The sequence below is a fragment of the Plectropomus leopardus genome, chromosome 3 (genome assembly GCF_008729295.1).
Source record: "Plectropomus leopardus isolate mb chromosome 3, YSFRI_Pleo_2.0, whole genome shotgun sequence".
Taxonomy (NCBI): Eukaryota; Metazoa; Chordata; class Actinopteri; order Perciformes; family Serranidae; genus Plectropomus; species Plectropomus leopardus.
The window spans coordinates 13,217,292-13,242,602 of NC_056465.1; the positions used below are offsets into that span (position 1 = coordinate 13,217,292).

General features: G+C 39.6%; 1 protein-coding gene across 2 annotated transcripts in view; it reads left to right on the forward strand.

Moving 5' to 3' along the window:
- The first annotated feature begins 1,769 nt into the window (after positions 1-1,769).
- Positions 1,770-25,311, forward strand: part of dnajc6 (DnaJ (Hsp40) homolog, subfamily C, member 6) — a 41,164-nt gene continuing 17,622 nt past the window's right edge. For both annotated transcript variants that reach the window (XM_042482832.1, XM_042482835.1), the window contains exons 1-7: positions 1,770-1,979; positions 11,874-12,009; positions 19,721-19,770; positions 20,629-20,777; positions 21,876-21,998; positions 23,653-23,786; positions 24,595-24,789. In XM_042482832.1, the coding sequence (XP_042338766.1) occupies positions 1,772-1,979; positions 11,874-12,009; positions 19,721-19,770; positions 20,629-20,777; positions 21,876-21,998; positions 23,653-23,786; positions 24,595-24,789 (995 nt within the window). In that variant the 5' untranslated portion in view covers positions 1,770-1,771. The remainder of the gene's footprint in view (positions 1,980-11,873; positions 12,010-19,720; positions 19,771-20,628; positions 20,778-21,875; positions 21,999-23,652; positions 23,787-24,594; positions 24,790-25,311) is intronic.

Below are 25,311 nucleotides of genomic sequence, written 5' to 3' on the forward strand. Positions count from 1 at the left end.
ATCCAGGGTCATTACACCAAAAAAAGGAGTTAAAATGACAAATTTGGGGCTGAAATTACTAATCTGTTGGATTTTTATTATATTAAAAAGAGCCTGTCAACATTCAAGGCTGCTAGCCGAGTGAGAATATCCCCTTTGATGCAGAGTGAGTTTCCCTTTTCCAACAAGGCATGGTGCTGTTGTCTTGCAGTGCTGACTACAAGACTCCTCTTGTTATTATGACACAGCCAGGGGTCCTTGTTAATTTTCAGCACAGGACTCAAATAATGATTTGCTTTATTTTGAGCCCAGTCTCATAATGTGCTCCTTCCTTATACCCAGGAAAGCAGGTCATAGCATGAGAGGATTTTTAAACTCAACATTTCTTACATTTCCCAAAGGACTTCTGTAATTTTAATAGATGACACTGCAATTTTTACTTTTTAGCACACTTTAAATAATCACTTGTGCCTCTTCCCCATGTACAGTCATGGTTACACTATCCAACATAAACCCATACTGCACTGGGCTTGCATTTGAGTAGAGATCTTACTTTGGCAACTAATTTGATAACCGATAAATCATTTGAGTCACTTCAAAAGCTTAATGTCAGATATTTTCTGGTGCCAGTTTCACTGTGAATTGAGAAGCTTTTTGGGTTGATGGATGGACAAAATGAGGAAATGAAAGACCTGAAAAGAGGACAATCATACCTGGCTAGAAGCTCATAGACATTTGGAGCCTTTAAAGGGGAAATCCCCCCAAAATTACAACTGTGACACTGGCATCCCAATCATTTTACATAAGAACATGCAGGAATAAAGTTGAATGTGAAGGAGTGTCACAATGGGGGAGAAAATGGGACTTATTACATTTTTTTTAAAACTTTTTTTTCAAAGTCATTAGTGCCATAACCAAATCAAAAAATGGCTGAATAAATCAGTTGAAAGACTGAACTTGAAGGCTCCGAGGCCCCTCTTACCCCTCAAAAGCGCAAAATGGTTCAGTCCGCCCTTGCACTAGGATTTGTCTTTAAACACATATTAATTAAGAATAAAATAAATCAAAAGGTTCCCGAGAGAGACCATGATCAAGAGAGGAGGGGCTGCGGGCCCACAGAGACTGCTTATGCATTGGCCCAGAATGTGGGGGCCATGTCCCTGTGTGTTAGAGTGTTGGCCTCACAACTGAAGATAATAACATTCATGTATTGATACATTTAGGTACTTTGGAGTCATATTGTATTGTGGTAAATAAGTGACTTTTTTACTTTTTGATTTCTTAATAAGTATATATTTTTTGTTTGTTTATATAGATTTTTTAACATTAAAATGTCTTGCATTGATGAGCTTTAGGAAAAATAAGCCCGGTGGCCCAGGCCCTGCTTACAACTGCTGATTAGAGTAAGTGAACATAGATGCAGCAATAACATGAGAGGATTGTGCTTTGGGGTGGATTTCCTTTTAGGCTGCTCAGTCGGGGGCTACAGCGACAGCAGCAGCAGCGGCGTCGTAGTAAAATGCGGTGCTGCTGAGGAGAGAGGCGATAGACAGAGAGAGAGAGAGAGAGAGAGCGCAAACCGGCGGAATATTTCTTCCCCCAGAAAACAGAGGAGACCGGTCGTCTTCTCCCTCTCCTCCCCGGACATGTGCACCCAGCAGCAGCAGGAGTAGCAGGAGTAGCAGCAGCAGCGGCGGCGGCTGTGGCGGTGCTGGCGGCGACGGCGCGGCGTAGCCTACTACGTCTTTTGGGCTTCTTTTGTCTTTAATTTCCCTTTTTGTGTGCTTCGGTAATGAGCTTGCTGGGGGCCTACAAGAAAAAGACCAGTTACGATGGCTATGAATCTTTGCAGTTGGTCGATAGCGGCGGAGACAGCTTCAGTGTCGGCAGGGGGAGCAGCAGCAGCGGCGGCGGCACACTCGCAGGCTCCATAGCGGCCACCCTTGGACCGAAGGCAGGCCCGCTGAGAGAGGAGGACTGCAGCACCATGGACAGCTCAGGTAAGCATCATCACCGCATCACACTTGGATGGCGACTGCATGCTGACACGACGAGTGCTTGAGTGATAACTGATGACTTTAGGCAGCACTATTAACGTGGCCTGTAAGTGTCCTGGTGTGGAGTAGCAGTGGGCAAAACACAATGGCTAACAAATAGTGAAAGTATACAACGATGCTATGCACCTCCTGGTACCCCCTCCAGGGCTCATAGTGGCTCTAAGACCCCACCTAAATGACTATGTTAGGCTATTATGTGCAGAGGACAGCTCTAGTACCACTGGTTTTATGTAAAATTTCTAAAACGGTCTGTTATATATGTTCATGCGGCGCTAACCAGTCCAGTGCATCTTCTTTTAGGGTAACCAGCACAAATGCATTTGACATAATGTTTAGACTATAGACTGAGTGGTATGTTTTAGATGCATCAAGTATCAAAAAGTATTTGCATGATAATATTTTAGATGATATGCACACATCACTCTATTCTAGTGCCCGCAATATGTTAACCTGGAACAACATCACTTTTCTTTTACTGCAGTCAGACACCTTTCACAAGTATTTAAAACTTTGACCCGTGAGCAAATTGGTGCATTATTATGAAATAATTAGCATTAAATTATGCTACAAATTTATTTTAATTTGTACGCACTTTTCCCTGGTAATTTCCTTGTTTTTTTCCCCATTTTTGTTGTTGTTGTCTTCGTCGTTAGTTTTCAGGTAATTTTCTTGTACATTTTTCTGATTTCTTGATAATTATGGGTGATTTCTTTTATTGTTGCTCATTGCTTTCTTCCCAAGTTTTTGAAAGAAGTCAAGCCAATATGCTCAGGTTTCAAAGGGTTGAAATATGTCAAATATGGAAGCACATGTACACAAACTCATTTTCCAGCCAGTTTTCAGGAGCATAATAACCACATGTCATAGCCCTTTTACTTTTTCATGGTCTAGGAATAAAATTGTTTATTTTTAATTGAACTAATACTCTAATAGTTAGGAGATTAAAAAAAGACAACAACTCCTGATTCTGTTTTAGGCAGCAGTGGCACAAATGCTTTCAGATCAAAAGTTTAATCAGCTGGCCATGAATGATGGATTATGAGCCTAATGTATCCAATTAAAACCAAAATCTGTTCATCATTAATTTGATGACAAATGCCCTACATGCTTTATTAAATTCAGTCACAATAGCTCATTTGTTTTGACACGTTATCCTCATTAAGATCAATTCTGGACTCTGTAAAAGAGCCTCTTGAGAAGAATTAAGCATTGTGATGTTACTACTGCGACCACTGCTGCTGCCACTACTACAGTTATTAACTCTCACTACTATTAATTTTTTATATGTTTCATTTTTTTTGCCATGTCAAACATTTGGCTCTTCCTATTTGGGATTACAAGATGCAATTATATGTCAAACATAAAAACAATAAAACATATTAAATAATAGTGTACCATGTATAACATGTACTTCTGCATAGTTTTAAATCTTTATGAAAATGTATTTTAATAAAGATGAAAATCAGATGAAAGACAATAAATATATTAACACAGTTTATCAAATAATGGCGTTTTTTCCTCATCTTCCAGGTTATCTTTAAGTAACTGATTTAAATGTTTCATATATGAACAGCCAAGTCAATGTTTGGGCCTCAAAAAAAATTCCTTCTATCTTAAAATATTGTGCAGTTTTGAAGCAAAAGAAGGACAATAACAATATCAATACAGCTATTACTGCTAATATTGCAAGATAATAACAGTGTAGTGATTGCAGTAAATGAGGGCTTATAGTGAATTTTGTTACTTTGGGTGTTTAAAAGTAAAGTGTTTAGAGAGTCAGCCAGCCACAAGGGAAGAAGATCTGTGTGAAACAAAAGAAGCTGTATGAGGAGGGTCAGTGAGGAAAGGGGATTGGGGTTAGTGATGGTGGAGAGTGGGGGTGGGCTCCAGTGTCAGATGTCTGTCTGGTCTGTAAGCTCTTAGGGATGGTCCCTTTCATGTTCCTGTGTGCCTGTCTCTGTCTGTGTGTGTCTATGTATCCATCTGTCCCGTTCGCGCACAGCCTGATACTGAGGGGTAAAGGTTGGCACTCTAGAGGAAGGGAGACACATTCATTGATCTTTCTGGCACTGCTGAGAGCTCTCTGTTCTGTTGATGTCCCGCTCTTTCTTTTTACTGTGAGTGTCTGGGCTCTCTACCTGATAGAGTCTGTATCAGAGCCTCCCTCTAGTGTCTGTATTAGCAAGGTTTGTCACTGTAACTGGCTCACCAGTCTGTGCACTCCCACAGCCATCTGGCTACTGACAGAAAGACACAGCTAACAGATTCACAGAGATATGCAGAGAAATAGATACAGCAGAAAATAAAGGCACGTGATTTACAGGAGAGCAGGATTTTAAGGAGCAAATTTAGTCATTAACACTGTAACTGATTTATACCATTTAATACTCAGGATGGGAAACAACACAGGGGAGACATAACAGGCAGGGATGTATGATATTATCGGCGTGTCAACAGTATCAGCAGATATTGGCTTCAAAATGAAACATCAGAATCGGCCAACATGCTGATTTCTGCCCATATCACAATTTTTTTTTAATTTACAAAGTGAACAAGTACAAAACATCAACCCCGTAAGCTGAAGTATTTTTCTTTGTTTTGCAAAATAAATGAATATTGCATACACCGAAAACATTCTATTTTATGTCTCCATCTGCTGGAGGGCCGTTATGATAAGAGTATGTATGATATGATGTGAATTCCACTACAGAGAGGACTTGATGATCACTAAAATTAGGTGGGGACAAAAGTGGATATATCAATATCGGTATTGGTTATTGGCCAAATGAGTTGTTTTTATATGGGAGTATTGGACATCAGCAAAAAATCAAATATTGTGCATACCTAATAAAATGAGATAACACAGCTGGGTACCAACATTGTTACATGTTGATATTTGGTTGAATTTAGATTGTGATGGGTGATCAAAATTCCATGTCATCAGTTTGATCTAGATCTATAAGTATGATATTTTGTTGGTTTTAAGTTATGTTGGCAAGTAACCACTTCACAATGTTAAGTTCTAAGTTTCTTAGTTGGTTTGAAATTTAAAATATCATCAACCTGATTTTTTAAATTTCAGCAAAAATGTATTGTCTGTCCGAGTCTAGTGTCTTTCTGAGGCCCTATTGGCATCGGGTGACAGCTGGGTAGACTCAGTTGGACAATAAAGCATAAATGAAAACCAGCTAAATTGTCTTTTATAGAGATGATCAAATAGATGCCTGTTTGCAAACTATTTTACAGTCATGTTGGTTATATGATCCGCTTTCTGCTAATGCTAACAAGTTAGCAGTTAGCTATTTCATATCTGATATATATTTCTCTTTTGGGGTCAAGATGCAAGATGAATCTGAGGGATCATGAAATGATTATTGGAAAGAACAAAGGAAAAATATGATTCAAATTGAGATTTTACTTTCTGACTTTTATTTGATCTTTTCTTATTTGTTGTAAAATACTGCAAAGTCTAATTTCTTTTGGTCTCTACTTGTTATTCTAATAAAACAATCTTAATAGCCTGTTACTGTATTATAAAATACACTACTCTGAGGCTCAAGATAACTGGTAAAAATAGTTGAAGTTTTAGCCAACATAAAGGAAACACATTGATCTTTATTGTATCTGAAGTAGTGGCTAATTGCCACAGGCTCATCTTCTAATCAGGTTACTGAGAGGAACATCAGTCTTCAACATCATCTAGCACTGCTTATTTCTCAGCAATATTACTTTATCTATTTTGCTGTGAATAAGCAGGTGTCTCCCCTCTCAGTATCCTTGTTTATATTTTGATTGATGGTAGTAAAACCAGCCTGACTCTCAAAGTGATGGATGTGGTTTTGTTATGTGGCAACTGTCTGCAGTTTTGAGGGTGCCCTGGTGGCCTATGGGTGTTAAGCCGCTGATCATGAACCGCAACAGCCCAGATTCGAGTCCGTCTGGGAGCCTTTATTGTATTTCCCATTCCTCTCCTCCTTCATTGTCTTGCTGTCTTGCTGCTGTCAGTTTGTCAACACAAGCTTACACACATTTGCTGGCATGAACTTGAAAAACAGTACCTAGTTACGCAGTTATTTATTTATTATTTGTCACATGGAATTTCACAAGATACAACTCCAGTGAAATGTGATCCCATCAGCTCCTTTAACTTGTGCACAGTAGTCCTTTGTTTGTGTCTTCTTGTATTGTTGACTGCTGCTTTATAATCATCAATGTTTCTGAATGGTTCTATATTGGCACATAGAAAAAGAGTCTCCTGGCTGGATGGCGCTGTCTAGGATTTTGCCCAGTTTTGATATCCCATTGGAAAGGTTACGCAGGTTATTTCAAATACTTTTATAATGGCTAGCAGGATGCTAGTTCAGCTGGTGACCATTATTCTTCATCTTTTTCCTCTAGGTTTACTGATGTTTACATTAAAAAAAAAAAAACTCGACCTAGCTAGTTAGCGGCTAGCTAGCTAGAAGTCAGCAGAAAGAGAGTTTACAGACTGGTTAGTTGATCTCCTCATCCCTATGTGTGACTTGCATAACACCACCATCCAAAGCCAACCATAAAAAGCACACTAAGGCTTGCAAAACAGACATAAGAAAATAAATTTAGCACAAATTTAGTGGGCCTGACAGAGGGGTGACTGGAATATTTGCACGTATGTCTTCTTGGTGTGTAAATGAGGTTGTCTAAACACTACAGGTTCAGACAACCATCTAAATCAAGGAGCATCATGGGCTTCTTAAGTCCCATGTTTTCCAAATAATATGTTTTAGGTTGTGCAGTCTATTTTGAAGAATGCTTGCAAAAGTTACTATAGTCTTGCTTAGGATCAAATGCCAATCCAGGCCTGTGTTTGCCTCTCCATAGGTTTATACTAGGTCAAGCATTTTGAAATCAGTGAAAAGGTTCACAGGTAGTTTCAAACCTTTTATACAAAATTATATTTGACTACTAAACTGTCAGCTTGCACCTATAGTTTGTCTCATCTTTCACCAATGTTCCATGACTTGTGTGTTTAGCAGTCTGCAGGAGTTTGCTTGCCATTCAAAGCAGCAGAATTCTCCTCTGGTTAAGATGCATAGTAGATGATTAATCACACACTCCTTGTTTTATCAGCAGCATCTATAATTAAGCAGATTAGAGTAGGGGGTTCATGCCGCAGTCATTTGGATCCAGGACACAAAAAGACCTGGCAAAGTGTTGTAGCACTAAGATCAAGTGCAGTGTGTTTGCTTGTTGTGCTTTATTGTTGTGTGCATGAATCCATGTGTGTCATTCACACCAAGCCGGATATTGAGGGAGAAATGTTTGTGGCTGTAGGAGGAGGGAGACATATTCAGACAGCCCGCTGATCCCTCTGGACATAACAAGAACTGTCTTCTCTTTTCCTTTCCTTCCCCTCCCTCTCTCTGTTTCTATTGGTTGACTGTGAAAGCAATATGAGGTGGTTGAGGAGGGAGGAGGGGGGAGCTATTGGCTTGGTCCTATTTTTTTTGTGGAGCAACTCTCTGTAGTGATGTTTGTTTGAAGCACATTCTTTCCTTCATGATAACAGATGCCTTGTTACCTGTGCAGGTATCTGAAAATGACTGGCAGATCCAGGTCTAACTCATACAGCTCTTGATTTCAAGGCAGAGCAGGATCCAGGTTTTCCTAGTACATCCTGTCATGCTCACTGGCTTGGAAATTTGCATAGTAAGGAGGTTAAAAATAGACCAAAACCTACAGGTGAAATAACAGTGTTGCCCGTAGAATGCGAGGGGAGCATTTCAGTTTGTATTTCTCAGTATAGACATGCTAAAATTGTCTCATAATTAACCCTTTGAGACCTGAGCATATTGGCCTGATTTCTCATAGATAAGCAACTTAACAGGATATTACCTCCCCAAAAGCAAGAAATTATTAAGAAGTTACAAAAAGAGCTGAGAAATTTGCAGAAAGTAAAGGTTAAAGGAAAGAAAAAAGGTTAAATAATAATAATAATAATTTAAAAACATAATTCGCAATTTAATATGGATTTAAATAACTACAAACAGAGTTTTTTCCCTATTTAAATAAAGATAAAATCTTACAATTCTCTTTTTCTCTCTGTCTCTTTGTCTTAAAGCTCATTTTAAACTAACAGCACAAGAAAACAGATGTCAATCCAGGTTTCAAGGGGTTAAAAGGATAGTTTAGAAACTTGGGAAATAAGCTTACCAAGAAATAGATAAAAAGATTATTACCACTTATGTCTGCACAGTAAATATGAAGTGAACAAAGCATTACAACTGGAAACAGGGGGAAACAACTCTGTCCAAAGGCAGCATAATCCCCTTTCAGACTTCAGTTTTTTTATGGATTAAACAAACAAGATAATGTACTAAGTAGTGAGCTTAAGAGGTGCTAGTAAGTGGATATTGCCACTTTTGGACAGAGCCATGCTAGCTGTTTTCTGTCTTTTTGCTAAACCAGGTGCAGGCTGTAGCTTCATATTAGTGGACAGACATGAGAGTAATATTGATCTATTAATTTACTCCTCAGGAAATGAAGGGTAAATGGTGATTGTAAGGCATTAGTCTAGGATGCAATCAGCAAATTATATGATTTAGAGGTTAAATTCAGTCAGCCGCAGAGTTAACAGGGTTATTGTGTATGTTAGGCATAAGAAAACAAAGAGCATGGCTTTTACTGGGGAGCTCAACCTTTGCTGCATGTTATCTCCCATTTCCTTTTCTCTTATTAAGTGTTGACACTCTCTCTGCTGTACAGATAAATCAAATTGAAATGCCTGAAGCACACACAAAGAGTTCACCACAGAAAGCAGAGGACGGTGCATTCGTGCAACACAGTTTAACAGAATGTAAAAAACGAGGCCTGCTGTCAGCTTAAGGTTTCAAGGCACAGATGTGATAATGCCAGCAGTGTAGGCTTTGATTCTTTTTGGGCCTTTTACATTGTGTGTCCATGCTTCTGTTTTCAAGTAAAAACCCATAATTTCAGTTTTAGTGGATTTCAGCCAATCCATTTTTGTTGAAGAAATGTTATAACATAGGGTGAAAGGGAGGGACACACATTATTACAAAAGTTGAGACTCTGGTCAATTTTACTGGATTAAATATTATAATCTTCAGTCCTTAGATCCAGTTGTAGCCAGTGGATAACTAAGCAAAAGAAGAAAAATGACAAGCAAAAATGTTTTTGGCTTGAGAGTACATCGGACAACTGAAATGGAGATCTCCCAAACCCTGCACTTTTATTACCACCTTTATTGGCCTTTTTAGCACAAATTGCAGTGCATCATAAAAAGTGTATTTTAATTGCTCCTTCTTGACTGTCAAAGACAAAACAAAAACTCCTGAAGTTTTTGCTTTTCTAGTTTTAAGGTTTGTTCCAAACCTAAAGAAGCCTTTTTAGACATTCTATAAACAGCCCATCTTTAAAGTGAAAATATTTCACTCAATAAGTAATTTTCTTCATGTAATACCCGTTGATGTAAAAATGTTAAAGAGGCAGTCCATTAATACAGCACTGACTTTTGTTATTTGGAAGACTCAAAATAAAATCTGCATAGGCCGAGGATATCTTCTAGGAGTAAGCCCAAAAAATGGGTTAACCTCCCAAAACAGATGATCCGAAAATTCCTGTCATGCAATAGCTTATGTTGGACCCTCCTTGTCTGGTAAATGCCCATATCTTTCAAACTCCACATGCCAAGTTTAAAACAAAGGTGTTCTGTGAGCTAATCTAACACCCCAGTGTCATATATATTTGTTCTGAGGCACTGCATTGCTCTTTTCCTAATGCAGCTATTACTACACTTCAGTCACTTTGCAAGTGGCTGCTCAGTTAACAGTATTAATCGTGATTGCCATAGGCAAAGTTCCATTCAAGTTTTTAGAAATGTCTGAGGATCATATGCTATATGAGTTCAACAAGCAGGAGCTTTATTCTCCAGAAAAATTAAATCCCTGTCACAAATTTCAGGCCTGTGCACTCAGAGATGAAAAGTCTAAATTTGAGGATGTTATGGAGTGAACCAGACAGGGAAAGAGAGGGGAGTGTAGGGAGCAGAGGTAGAAGAGTAGTGAAAGAACAGTTTAAAGCAGTTGCTCTTCATAATCAGCAAAATTTGTCCAGCAGCAGCCAGCAGATATCCTCTGAGACAGTGTTTGGAGCATCTTTGTGAGTGGGTGTGAAAGTCTGCTGTTGAAATCAATCAGAAGTGTGCTCTCCAAGGCAACACAAATGCTATTTTTCTCTGAGGATTTTCACAGGTGACAATTAGTGGAACAGCAGCAGCACTGTGTGAGCCCTGAACCTGGCCCGTGCAGACATCTTTAAGACCTGAGCTTGACCCAACACTATAATTTTCTAATTTCTTTATCAAAAAGACACAGTTATGATTGCTTTAGACTCACTTCTCACATATGAGGAACAACTCATGGCCATAATATAACGAAGAGTTCTGCATAGAATAAGGCACAGCGGCCCACCAGCATGATGCAAAAAGACTTGTAATAGCCTATTATATAGCATAACATCACACAAATTGCAGCCAACTACCAGCTAATGACACTATACTCTCCTGTCATAATGAACCACCTGCCTCACTTCAATATCATACTCAACTCTTCCCAGTGCTGGTTGGATGATCACTCTCTTTCCCAGCTATACGCACCATTTCAAACTGTAATAAAAAAACAGAGCAGATATAAAAGCACTGTCCAGAGTCTCAGGTTGTAAGGTTGTAATGTTTTGACAAGGATGCCTCTGGACAATTTATGACTTTGAGAAGTTTTTAACAAGACTTTGCTCAATTTCCTTCATTTCTGACTGTAAGCTTTTTGCATACAGCTGCTGTAGCTATGTTTCATGGTATGCCTCAGAGAAACTAACAGACGTTATTTGCATTGTCCACTACAAGTGTCTGCTTATGGAGATTGTTAATAGCGAAAACAATGTGAAACAAGTTAAAAAAATGCTCCTTTTCCTCCTGAAACCTTCTGTTCATTGCAAATGTTTGCAAAAACATAAATATGGCGACAGCCTGGGACAGTTTCGTATTCAGTAATGAAACATTGCGTACCTTTCCACCATCAATCAATATCACAAAATGAATTTAAGACAGCTTTTTTGCTCATTTGATATTAGGTATGCTAAAGTAACACAAATGTACACAGACTTCTCAGTTAGTTATATTAGACAATTCAAACTAAACTGTCCAAGCCCAGCCCAAAACATGCCTCATGTTTAATGTATGTAGATTCATCAGCACTGCCAAGTTACATCTCAAGTGAAGCCACTTTGGTTTCTATGTGTGGATGTGTGGATATATAAAGGGGAGAGTTGGAGAGAGAGGGAGAGAAAATCTCATATCTCCAGAGGGGTGCTGACTAAGATATGACACCTGGGTCTGCTCCAACTTGCTTACTTTTTACATTGTAATCACACACACACACACACACACACACACACACGCACACACACACACACACACACACACACACGCACACCTCCAGATGGTGTGCATTTTCTTGCGTCTTGTCTGTTGTGTCCTTGTCCATCATTCCTTCACACCTACCTTAATTGTTGTGTTGTGCAGTGACTCATATGTTTTATACTGAAGTCAAATAAAAACCTCAGAACTCCAGCTAGTAATTCAAGGATCACTTATATTTGCATAATATGCATCGTACCTGTATAGAAAGCAACAGTTGTTCTTCTGTTTGAAAAGTCAAATAGCAGGTTTTTATCCAACAGTCAAATCTGTGCATTTATTTGGAAGTGTACTGTTAGCATCTTCACTGTGTGTGTATTTTGTGTCCCTCTGGATTCTGATTGGCTAATGTTCTATGTCCTCAGATATGGATGCCAATTATGGTGGAGGGTTGTTGGATATGGTGAAGGGAGGAGCTGGGAAATTCTTCAGCAACTTCAAGGACAACTTAAAGGACACGCTGAAAGACACCTCCACTAAGGTCATGCGTGAGGTTGCCACGTAAGTTACCGCTGAATTCACACACAATACACTTTAGTATAGCTTTGCACCCACTTTGCACATCGTGTGTTGCACTACAACTAAGTACTGACTGTAGTTTTACTTACAGTTTATTATACTTTGCAGATATTAGCATTCCATCACTTTTGGTTGGAATGACAGAGGTTTGGAAACATGAGAAGAGCCATGTCTGTAGTTGCGATACTAGAAGACAAGGCATATATATGAAAATATTTTATTTCAAACATAGCATGTCTAATGTTTAATATAATTAGAATTTGTGTCAGCAGTTCTGCATGTCTGAATCAAAGAGTAACATATCAAGTGCTGAGTGAACAGCAGTGTGATGAAGTGAGTTTAAGTGTCTAACAGGGTTCTTATACAGCATTTAGTCAGCCTACATTGCATTCTCTATTATTTCTTTTTCTTTCTGCCTCTACATCCCTTTTTCTTCAGATAAATAAAATCTGGTCACAAGCTCCAGCCTTTCTCCTTCATCTTCACAAATAAATCAGGACAGGTTGACACTGCCTCCTTACCTGCCTGGGTTACAAGTGCTATCACCTGTTATTTAGTTAGAAAGTGTGTATAAGTCCCAGAAGTTCCTGAGGCCAGAGCTCTGCAAGTACATGATATTGGTTGGGCCCAGTTCATATCAAAGACGCGGTGTGTTGATAAGAAAAGTCCTTGAGAGATTTAAGACCTTGTTACACTTTTCGATTGCGGGCTGTCCTACTGACAATTAAGAGAGAAATGTGGTGAAGTCTTTGGTTGTCAGTTGGAAAGGGTGATCTTAAATTGCACATTAAGGTGCGTACACAGACAGCCAATATAGTTTTTTGGTGATCAAGCACGCCTTGCACCAAATTTCTGACACTGAGGAACCCAATCTTCCAGTGTGACAGCTGCTACAACAAACCATACAATTAAAATACTACATGAAACAACCAGAATACACTGGCGAGGTAGCACAATGCTTCTGCTGAAAAACATATTTACTCCAACGCCCCACTACATAATTGGGAATAGCATCTGTACTGTCCTACTCCTCTTCTTCTTAGGCTTATTTTTGTCAGAGCCATGGACAACTTTGCATTTTCCAAACATGAGGGTAGTGATGATGGATGATGTGGGGTGATGACAGGTTTCTGCTGAAATCTATTTCTATGCCTCTGTGCCAGCAACATCTGTGACTGGAGGTATTATGTTTTCAGGTTGTCCGTCTGTCCGTCTGTCCATCCATCCGTCCATCCATCCGTCCATCCCTCCCTTTCTCACGAATGCCATATCTCAAATGCCCAGAAGGAATTTCTTCAAATTTGGCACAAATATCCACTTGGACTCAAAGATGAACTGATCAAAGCCGTGAGCTCATCCCTCTCATTCTTTTGAATATGATATCTTAAGAGAGCCTTGAGGGAGTTTCCTAAAATTTGATGAAAACATCCACTTGGACTCAAGGATGATCTTTTTAGATTTTGGTGGTCAAAGGTCAAGGTTTTTGCCCATAACTCAAGAATTCATACGCTAATAATGACAACATTTCACACAAATGTCTAACAGGGGAAAAGACAATATAGGGAAAGTAACGATATTTAACATCCAAAAGGTTCATTTCAATGTGACATAATAGTGTTTTGCAAAAACACTTTTCTGGCTTTTACTCAAGGTCATAATGTAGAAACAAAAGGCGAGACATTTAGTCAGACACACTGAACTGGTGATTCTAATTTTGGGTGTACTGGTTTGCTGCAGCACAAATCTTTTTACACTGCACAGTACTTACATTGGATATTATAACACTTGTGACTCTGAAGATCCCTAACAAGATATTACCATAACAAAGAGTTATAATTATGATGAACAGCTATTACTATGAATTCAAATAGTTGGATTTTGCACATGCTCATCAAATTATTGTAATATCAGATGTAGTGATTATTTTGATTTACTGAATGTTGTTTCAGCTGTTGACTACAATATGAAATAACTCTCAGTTTTAGAGGAGAAACAGAGCTGTGTGGCTGGAGGGAGAAAAGAGGGAAGCAGCAGAGTCTGGCACGGCTCGGTCGTCCCAGTGTGTTTGTGCACAGGCATCTGCACAGGGCAGCACAAAGGGGCCTCTGTATTGTCAGAAACACACACACACATAGCTCCTCTCTCACTATTGACTCAGCAAGTTTAATCGTTGTGTCTCCCCTCCTCTGCTGCTCACATCTTGGCAAACTCCCACTCTCCTGTCCTGTCATTCCCCCCGGTGTTTTTCGGCCGCCTCTCATTGCGGCTCCACCTTTCCTCCTTTCCTCTCCTCTCCTCTCCTCTCTTTGCCGTCTCCTCTCTTGGCTGAATTATTCATTGCGGTTCATTGTGCCAAACGGCCAGTGCACTGCTGATACAGAAGGATTCATTTCATTAGAGCCCTATGTGTGGTGGTGTGTGTTTGTGTGTGGACTGTGTATGTATGTGTGAGTGGGTGGTTGGGATAATGGGGCGGTGGGAGGCAGGCTACCGTGGCAACCAGCTGAAAGCCTCAGAAAGGAAAGGTAGATGGGCAGAGTGGTACAATAATGGGCCACAGTTTAGTGCAGTGCGCTTTTAAAGTGCTAAGACAGGTTTCTTTGACAATCCTATGACAGGTGTGAACTATCCTGCTGTGGTCTGACACACTGGAGACTTTATTGTGCTGCTGTATGCACAACACAGAAAAGATGACTGTGACGATAGAGATGATTTCCCAAGGTTGAAGGTGTATGATATAGTTTATTGCCACTCATAAATAAATAAACATCTTGTGAACTGAGCTACACGACTGACTATCTAGTACAGTAGATCTACAGAGCACTTTCAAGCATGATGGTAGGATTATATAGGTGTAGTATCATGATTTTCTGCCCATTGGATGCCATCAGCAGTTTCTATTAAAACTTGGAGTCAGCAGATAATTAGAGAGAGATACAGAATGATTAAGAGCTGCAGTTTCTAATGATGTATTCTTGAGAGGACGGAAGCTCTCTTTCACCCTGCAAAAAAATAGGCTGACCAGTCTCTTCCTCTGTCTTTCACTGGTTCTCATCAATCCTCTCCCAGTTATTTTTATTTTTTGTTTCTCATTTGTCCATTTTATTAACACTAAACTTGGCGGACATATTTCTTTGTCTATTTGTAATTCTTTCTCCCTTAAACAACAGTTTTCCCTTTCTTTTTCCACAGATCAAAATATATAACATCAGTTCAAAAAAGTAGTAGTATCTTATTTTAGGTCAGATTGTTCTCATGCACTCTTTGTATTTATACCTACCAAAACAATGTAAATTGTGTATGATTTGTATAATTTGGGCATTACCCACAAACTTGGGAAGGCTGTGATCACTTGAACAATACACTGAGAGTGAAGAAGCAAGTAGAGTGAAAATCTGTGTACATAGGCAGTTTTAGGTAGTGAATCGGTCAAACAGACACCGGACTTTCGCCCAGGAGGCAAGCGTTCATAATCATTCAAAAGCATAAGAATTATAAGTACGTTGTCAGCATTTTTATTTTCCTAAACCTACCCACTGAAACGTTCCTCAGTTAAACCTAACTGACATAGCGTTACGTTAAGATAAATCATTCGTGTGGCGCTCATTTGCTAGATACCCTCTGAACTACCGCATTGCTCTAAGGAGTGTTTTAGTGTCTGCAAATTCTATTAATATCTTCTACTTCTCTCCAGCACCAAACAGCGCACAACAAAGTTAGCGACCAGCTGGTAAACATAGTGGAGGATTTAGCAGCTTAAGAGTCAAACATTTCTCTTCGGAGTTGGTTGAGACCAAAACAGAGCTAAAAGAAGAATATTGGACTTACATTCATTAGGTGGAGTAAAAAAAATGCAAATGTTACTCAGTGTCTTATGAATGTGTAAATCGGCAACTGTTTGCTAACAAATTCACCATTTTAACATTGTAGGTTATATTTTGTCAGTGTTGTGCTGATAGCTTTTTATGCTTTTTTTTATTACCTTTAATATCACCTTTGTTTAAGCTTCAATAAATCTTTTGTATTCTTTGTTTATCCCAGAAGTAGAAATTTCTCTAGGTTACACAATGGTCTGCTTTGATATAGAACGGGACGTTTTTGCAGTTTTTTTTTTTTTTTTTTAGATAAGCAGACTTTCTGCCAGAGGTTGAGTATGTGTATCTTAAACAGTGTTTCATCCTACTTTACTGACTGTTAGAAGACTTCAGCAGAAATTCCCCTAAGCATGCCTGATTCAAAGAAAAAACCCCACAAGCTCAGTTGTTAACCAGGCCCTCTTTTAATACCCCAACTAGACTTTATTGGTTCCTCGCTGCTTCTGTCTCATCTATATTCCAGGCAAAAGGCTGTGGTTGAATTATTTAAAGCAGCCTGCTTGTTTGTTTACCTGGCTCAAGAGTTTTTGCATTGAAGCCAATCGGTCAGCGGTGCTCAGCTGTGTGTTTCTCTCCCTGTAAGAAACACAACAGAGTGTGGATGGCTGATCTGGTCTTTGTGAAAGGCACAGTGTCCTTAGTCTGCACTCAGACACCCTCCACCCTCTGCCACCAGACACACATTTCGCTCTCTCTCTCTCATTTTTATTTCTCAGTCGTCCCCATTTCATTAACACTAACACTTGGCTAATATCTCTTTCGTTCTGTGTGTAACTATTTCCCACCAAACAATTATTTTACCAAAATATACAAATTCTAACAATGAATCTATTGCTGGATTTTGATAATTTAAGTTTAAAGAAATGGGAGAAATGTGAAGAAATCACTCAGAAACATCAAGAAAAAATCTGGTGTAGTGTTCATTTATTTATTTTTTGAAGCATTTTTTGTTTGGAGTGAACAATGTTAAATCAGGCCCTGGGATCAGTGGGTCAAGTTGCAAATATTATATATCCAGTGCTTCTGTAATCTCTTATATTGGTTACCATTCTCTACTTTGAACTATCCATTATGATGCAGATATACCATAATAGTGCTGTACAAAGACAAAAAGGCTGTCAAATAGAGAATTCTGGAGAGAAGCATGGAGGAATGTCCATCGGGATCTAGCCCACTTACACTGTGTTTGTTTGAGTGTGTGTGTCAGTGTGAGTGTGTGTGTATAATCAGTGGAGAAACAGTCAGAGCACCTATCTGCTGCTGTAATCAGGCCTAAAATGGCTTTCGTGCTCCAGATGTTTACTTTTCAGTAGGAAATATAAACAACAGGCACTGTGGTGCTGGCACTTGTGGGCATCTGCATGTGTGCGTTGTCATTCTTCTGCCCTCACTGTGCATCTAAATACACTGCTATGTTTGAACACACTTCAAGTAAAGGTTAAAGACAGAAGTTTGACTAAACACAATTGTGAAACTGTGAAAACAGTATGGGAATGAACACTCTGTTGTGCCAAAATACTGCAGTTGCAGAATAGTTAAAGGATGCTGATGCTGTCTAGTGGCTCCTTCTGTGGGTTCTGCACATTTAAGTAGGCAAATCTTGATTGGCCAGCTACATTTATGCAAATTTGATCTGGTGAATGCATGCTCATGACAGACGGAGGATATTGCTCATGAAGTCCAGGATAGGGCTCTGCCAGCACAAATAGAACTAGAGTTACAATTTTGTAACCTTTGTACTGAACTTGGTATATTTTTTTACAGCACCTTTGCTTGTGATTGGAGGAGAGTGTTACCCATAGCTTCCAGTAGAGGGTGGAGCTTGTAATAGATAGAACAAGAAAACTGATTCTCAAAACTTGTCTCTGGCAAGGTCCCTCATGCTCGGAAGGAACAAACCAGTAAAAGGTCAGCATTAAAAAAAACAACACAGATAATCAAGTAAATATACACTGAACACAAAACTAAAAGTAAACATTAGTGCTTGACAGCAAGTATAGGAAGTAGCTTAATTAGCAGAAAGAAGAGACTTCCTTAGTGTCATCTTTGCCCTTCTTTCTAACCGCGTCCTTCCCCTCTGTTCATTCTCTGTGCTGCACCTTGCAGTACATTTTAATTGGCTTCAGCTCTAACCTCAAGAGGTCAGGGATTCTGCTCATTTGCATACTCCATGGCTATTGGCCACAGCCATTTAAGCCTGACACCTGACCTGCCTCTCTCCTTTAATAGCCAATGACCTATTTTAGGAGGGAAGCAGGAACATCTGCAGATTTGTGGAATAAATTGCTGAGACAAAAGCAAAGGACAAGAGAAGATGGTGGAAATTAATGCAGTTCCTTAAAATATATATTTTTAAAACCTGGTTTGAGTTCGTCTATATGTGTTGGCCCTGCGATAGTCTGGCGAACTGTCCAGGGTGAACCCCGCCTTCCGCCCGATGACAGCTGGGATTGGCTCCAGCCCCCCCGCGACCCTTACGAGGACAAGCGGTTACGGAAAATGACTGACTGACCTGGTTTGAACATTTTACTATGTTATATGAGAATATACAGTCCTGATATTCTTCTTTAATCAGCAGTCTGGGATAAACACAAACTTGCATGAAAACAGAAACTTGAACTTTGGTCCATTTACTTTATTATGGAAAGCTTACAGACGCAAACTGCTCTGATGGATTTAACTCAGGTTGTTTGTTTTATTAGCAGTTGTTTATGCTGCGGAACAATATTGTGAGAAGAATTATGATATCCAAAAATGCATGTGTGAAACACAACAGAATATCCCAAGACACACTTAGGTGTGCTCTCACTCCAAAGCCAACTAGTTGAGTAGCACTGCATTACATAACCAGGCCTAGGATTGCATCAGAGCCATATGGCACTCCTCCATGACCACACAGAGATGATTGGCCCAGATCAGCCCTGCTTGGGGGATTTTCACAGTAGGCAACAAGTCAACTCAATCTGATGCACATTAGCCCACTAACGTGTTTTGTATGATGACTGCAGTGCAGTGGGCAATCAAACTGCGTGTGCTGCTGTTGGGTAAAACATTTTTATAAATGACTCTGCAGAACAGCCCTACCATTACAAGAAATACAACTTTTATGGAGTCATTTAACTCTGCACCTGCTTCATAGTACTTCATAAGCTCTGTTTTCCATCACTACCATGGTTCAGCAGCAGTGTATGACTTGTATGTGTGTGTGTGTGTGTGTGTGTGTGTGTGTGTGCGCGTGCGTGCTGCAGCTGCTCTCAGAGTTTTGAAAAAAAAAAAAAAAAGCCTCCATATGGAATAGCTAAATTTAGCAATGAAAGGCAATGATGCTCAATTGAAAAATTCACATATGGTATTCCTTTGATCCCGGGCAGTTCAGCCTGAAAAAGACAACTTCTCTGACAGCCAGACACATGGTAGCTTCTGCTTAAAGCCTGTGGAGTCTAATTACTTGGATATGCATGACGTGCAGCCCTTTGGATGCTGAATATGCATTGATTTGATATTTTTTAAGAACAGGGGATCTTTTGACTCTTCTGACTAAATGCTAATTGTCTGAAAACCATCCACACATAACTGCTGTGTAACAGTATACCTCTAATAAAATTCTGGGTGATTCTTTCTCACACATACTGTGCAAACTTTAGATTTTTTGAGGTGTCAGTGGAGTCAGTCAAATTCTTTGTGCTTGTAATATTGCTAAGGGTCATAGCTTTTGCTTGTAATTTTCTCTTTTTATCCCTCTCTCTCTCTTTTCTGTCATGTGAATTGCATGGAAAAATATATGAAAGTAATCCTCAAAGACATCTTTTTTGTTGCAGGTACACCAAAGGGGAGCTGGACATTGCCTACATCACATCACGGATCATAGGTATACACATTTGGTGTTAGTTTATGGACTTACAATGCAGCTCACACATGCACACAATTACTTACACCAAAAATAAGAAACCAGTGCCAACAAAAAATTATAATGTGAAACTGCTTTATTCAATTTTTCCAGTTTAATCACTTGGTCCGTTTGTTTTGGAGAGGAAGAGACCTTTGCGGATAATTTGGCTCTCAGTAAAAACCTCCTGAACAAAGTTTCAGCTGGTTGCAGTTCTGCAATTCTGAAATCCTCACCGCTAGATGCCTCTAAATCTCCCTAAATGTTACTCACTTTCAAAATTCAAACATTACTGAGTCCTGATTGGTGCATGGACATTCATGGCTGAAAATAGTGTGTTCATGTCGGATCTCAGTGCTCAGTGAGAGGCTGAGTAGGAAAATAGCTTTCAGAAACTTTAAACTTACAATGTAGATGAGTAAGAGCGTGTTATATCTGCATGATAAAGAGAATAAGAGTTCATATAAGACTGCATTAACATACACATCACAAACACATACAGATAAACAGATACTTGCACCCTCAGCTTTCTTTCTGTCCTTTTCTCTTATTCTCACATTGCTCCCAGCTTGACATGAATGTGAAGCAGCAGTGTGTCCTTTAAAGAACAATGTCAGCCGGACTTCTGTCACCTGAGGGCTTCTATCCCATAATGCTTTGTGTGTGGTTCCTGATAGTCATGCTTGAATGTGAACCTCCTCTTCACATTTCAATTCTCACTTATGGCAGAATAATAGAGCTGGAGGGCACTGTCAGGGTGTGATCATATATATTGTGTGTTTAAACATCTGCACCAACAATGCGTGAAACTCTTGAAAACATCCTGGATTTTATTTTCAGTGATGACCTACCCAGCGGAGTCGGTGCAGATTGGCTACCAGAACCACGTAGAGGACATTCGTTCATTCCTTGACAGCCGCCACGCCGACCACTACACTGTCTTCAATCTATCACAGCGCAACTACCGTGGCGCCAAATTCTCCAACAGGGTGAGTGTGACACTGCCTCATGAAGCCACAGATGATGCCATCACAGATTTATTAGTTTGTACTTAGTTGTTAGTGGTTGCTGCACCATTTTCACTCCCTGGGTTATTACAACACTAGAGTGAGATATAAGTTTGACGGCTATTTTTGGTCTGCTAGTTTTTTGGTGCTGCATCTGCCCATAAACTACGGAAGAAACCACAGAGAAGCCTCTTATTAGATTTCCCCATTTGGGATGATCATTGCATGCCTCTCTGCCATTTAAGCCACAATAAGTAATATTTTACACTAGGGGGCAAGTCGATGAGCAAGGCTGTAATCACAAACCCACAGAGAAGTATCACCTGAATCTTGTGAAACTGCTTTATTCAGTGTTTTACCTGTTTGTTTTGGAGAAGAGAAGACCTCTGCGGATAATTTGGCTTGCAAATAAAACCTAAAAAATGAACACTAAAAGAATCCCAACTGTGAGAAGTATAAGCTGGTTGCAATTTGCAATTAACAAATCGTTTTCAGGTAAACTAACTTTGTGGATGCAGCTGGAGGGACATTTTAGGATTTGGGGATGTTCTTGATTGATATAGCTACATAAAGGAGTGCATTTCTGCATAAACAGTAAGTCTTTTGTGCTATTTTTAATCTTTAAGAAATGTAATACAGAATTGTCTCAAAATAACAAATCTAAGTTATAGTTCACTAATTCAAGTGTCCCAGCTAAATTACCATTACAAAAACAGAGAATTCAAATCTGAATGCTCTATTTATTCTCTTATTCCATCTTCATGGTTATGACTCATCTCTGCATGGAGTCTTTGGCTCATGTCATTCAGCACTTTTGCACAGCTGGTTATGGATTCAAGTGGGAGGCACATGTGGGATCTCTATAGATAAGACTGCCACCCTCTGGTAGAAACATCTGAGAAAGCTGAGGAGTTAGCTTGGCCAAGATGGCTCCCTGTCTGCTTGTGCAGGTTGCTGTATCTAAGATGACTCATCACGACAACTGTTGTGTTGTGTGGCTCTACTGCTGCAGTGCTGTTGCTAACCTCGATCTCTCCCCTCTCCTCCCCTTCCTTATCTCTTGCACTGGCTCCTTTCTAGGTTTCAGAGTGTAACTGGCCCTCTCGCCAGGCTCCCAGCCTCCACAACTTGTTCGCCGTGTGTAAGAACATGCACAACTGGCTCAAACAGAATCCCAAGAATGTGTGTGTCATCACCTGCTCGGTAAGAAGATGCTCACATAAAGTATCTTCATCTTATCAGTCCCTATCCTCCATTTATTTTGCATCGATTGTCTGGATTCTTGAATACAAATCATCCTTGCTTTTGCATTGCTAAACTGTACATTTCCAAGTTTCATACAGTTTACTATCAAGTGAAGGCACATTTAACACATCACCGAGCTTTTGGAGTTGTGGTTTTATTGATCCACTTTTGAGTCTATGCACAGCACATGACAGATGCTGCCAGAGACAAACTGAAAGACACCCAATGCCCTGATCCTAAAAATCTTATCTTAAACCTCATGAAAAAAGGAGGTCTTTAACCGTGTGAAACATGGTAATCATGGTAACAGTTTAAAAAAAATGACGATTAATGATCAATTCAGTTCAAATGCTCAATTTTATATCTAATAAATAATATGAATATAATTTTAGATATAATATCACAGATCACAATTTGCCTCAGTGGACTTTACAACATATAACATCCCTCTGTTCTCGGACCCTCACAGCAGATAAAAAACTCCCCCAAAAGACCCTTTAATTGGGAAAAAATGGAAACCAGAAGAACAATTTTGGAGGGATCTGTCTTCAAATTGGACGAACATCAATAGATGTTTTGTGTGCCAAACAGATCAACATAAAATCATGTAACAACACTGCCACCTCTTTTTTCCTCTCCATGTGTAAAAATGAAAGCTGCAAGTTAATCTCCCCACTTTTCAAAAAACAAAGGCTACAAAACCACACAGACCAGGAATTATAACAAGTAAAACAAACCCCACTTTTAGCCTCTTTCCTATTTCTCTGCTCCTCCTCTCCTCCCAGTGTTGCCACTCGTGGATGTGGCAATGTTGGTCTGCCTTGTTTTATTCCAAATAATGTAAAACAAGAACTTGTCAAACGTCTTTTGTTTGTTGAAAGAGATGTTATCTTTCAAGAGGCGGACAAAGAAGTATTTGTGCCAACATGTACATGTATTTTGCTTGGCAGCAGTCAGTTTGGAAAACTCAACAAAGTTTCCTCAGCAAGTGTGCCAATGATTAACACTTTGATAATGGCAGGCACAGCTAAAACCCTAAATACAATACCTATGTAATTCAAATACTTTTACTTTTTTTTAATACTTTTTAAGTTTTTTGTTGAAACAGGCGTTCCTGCTGTAATTCAGTGACAGCCACACTGTACGCTGGCATGTGGCAGAGCATGTTATTGCCAAGTTACTGTGGTTTGGCAAACTGCTTCGTCTTGCATAACCTCCACCAAACGGTTCCTTTCCAACATCTTTTTTTCTCTGATTCAGATCAGAAGAATGTTTTTTGTCTCCCTGTGACCTGAAATGAACTCAGAGTAAATTTATAACAGTGAACTTATTCAGTGAGCGAAAATCTCTAGTGCCATTATATTTAGTGTTGGTTTGTTTTGGCACCTGACTTCTCTTTGTTTTGGTTATCTAAAAGCTGAATTTACAGCATGAATTCACAAAATTTGATTCACTGTTTTCCATCGCTTGATACATGGTCATACTTGCTACTGTCATAGCTGCAGTGCAGGGGTGAACAAGCAAGGCAGACACACATATTATTCAGGCTCTTAAATGCTCTTAAATAAATGTTGTTTTCTGAGCATTCATCAGTGTCTCCTTGTGTTTTTAGGATGGACGTGCTCCCTCTGGTGTTTTGGTTTGTGCCATGTTCTGCTTCTGCCACCTCTTCAACAACCCGGTTCCTGCCATGCAGCTGCTCAGCGCCAAGAGACCAGGTTCCGGCCTCTGGCCCTCACATCGCAGGTTTGTAATCCTGAGCGTGTGTGTCTGTGTGTGATGGTGAAGGAGAAAGAGGAGGAGAGAAAGGACAGGAAAATAGCATCGACAGTAGTAACACACATGATGTTTCGATTTCAGTTAAGGCTGAGTTGTGTTTGGGACACCATTTGTTTTCCTGCTTTTCTTCTACCACCGGATCCTATTGTTTACCATTTAATGAGGTTGCCAGAATTAACAGCAGAACTAAATAAAAGTCAGTCAGAAATATGGGGGATTGGTTTTCACTGAGAGACCCGATTCAAACTGATTTGATGAGTTTAGAAACCCATTCACATTATCAGCAGGCTCCACGATTAGGCATGTTTATTCTCATATCACCCCCTTTGGAAGGCATTCCACTTTTATATGCCTCCGTACCGGCAATAACTGACCAGAGGCATTGTGTTTCCAGGTTGTCCATCTGTCCGGCACATTCTTGTGAACTTGTTCAAATTTGGCCAAATCGGCTTAAAACTGCATGGCAGTATAATTAGTTATTATTCTAGCATATTTCAGACCATTTGCTGTTGTAGGGGATAGGCTAACACAAATAGTGCAGCCAGACCCTTAAGGATGGACCTTTTATTACCCTGCCAGCCAGTAGCTGTATTATTTACCAGTTCTTGTTAGAGCATCTTACAAGATCTCCTTCATGAGTCAGAGTTTTAGTGGAAAATGACAAAAAAAACCATCAGCCTCATCATATATAGAAACATCTGTGTAATGGATAGATAGCACGCATTACACAGAGAGAGGTTTAAAAACTGTCTTATATTTCTGTCTGTCCATGCAGGTACATAGGTTATGTGTGTAGCATGGTATCAGAGAAGCCCAGTCTACCCCACTCTAAGCCCTTGATGATCAAGGGACTCACCATGAGTCCGGTCCCCTGCTTCAACAAGCAGCGCAGTGGCTGTCGGCCCTTCTGCGACGTTCTAATCGGGGAGACAAAGATCTTCACAACTGCACAGGAGTACGAGAGGATGAGGTAGGGGCAGAGGCATCTTCTTTGAAATGTGTAAACCTCTTGATTTTATGCAGTAGGGGCGGACAGGATCGGTTGTAATATTCAGTTGATCTTGCTCCCTGGAGGGCTCTGTTAAAAAATGCTGGTACTGGAATTTTTGGAATTGGGGTCAGAGGTCACCTACAGGGTAATTTCTGGAGTAACACACTTGACAAATCCAGCTTCTATGTTTCTCCTTCAGGCTTTTACACAATGGGTTTATCACAAAACATTACCATTAAGAGGCATTATAGGAGAGGTACAGTAAAGAAAGTTTTTGTTTTAGCTGGGTGACAATACGTGGTTGATCGCTGAGTTGCTGGCAGAAAATCACAGTTGGGGTTGCTTGTCACATTTTCTGTGGGATTGGCAAGGTTACTTTTGAAATTTAATAGGTTACAGATTACTAGTTACCCTGCTAAAAATGTAATAATGTAATTTTAATTACTTCAAAGTGGTGCAACTTATTATATTCATTTACTTTTCTAACAAATGTTTTAAACA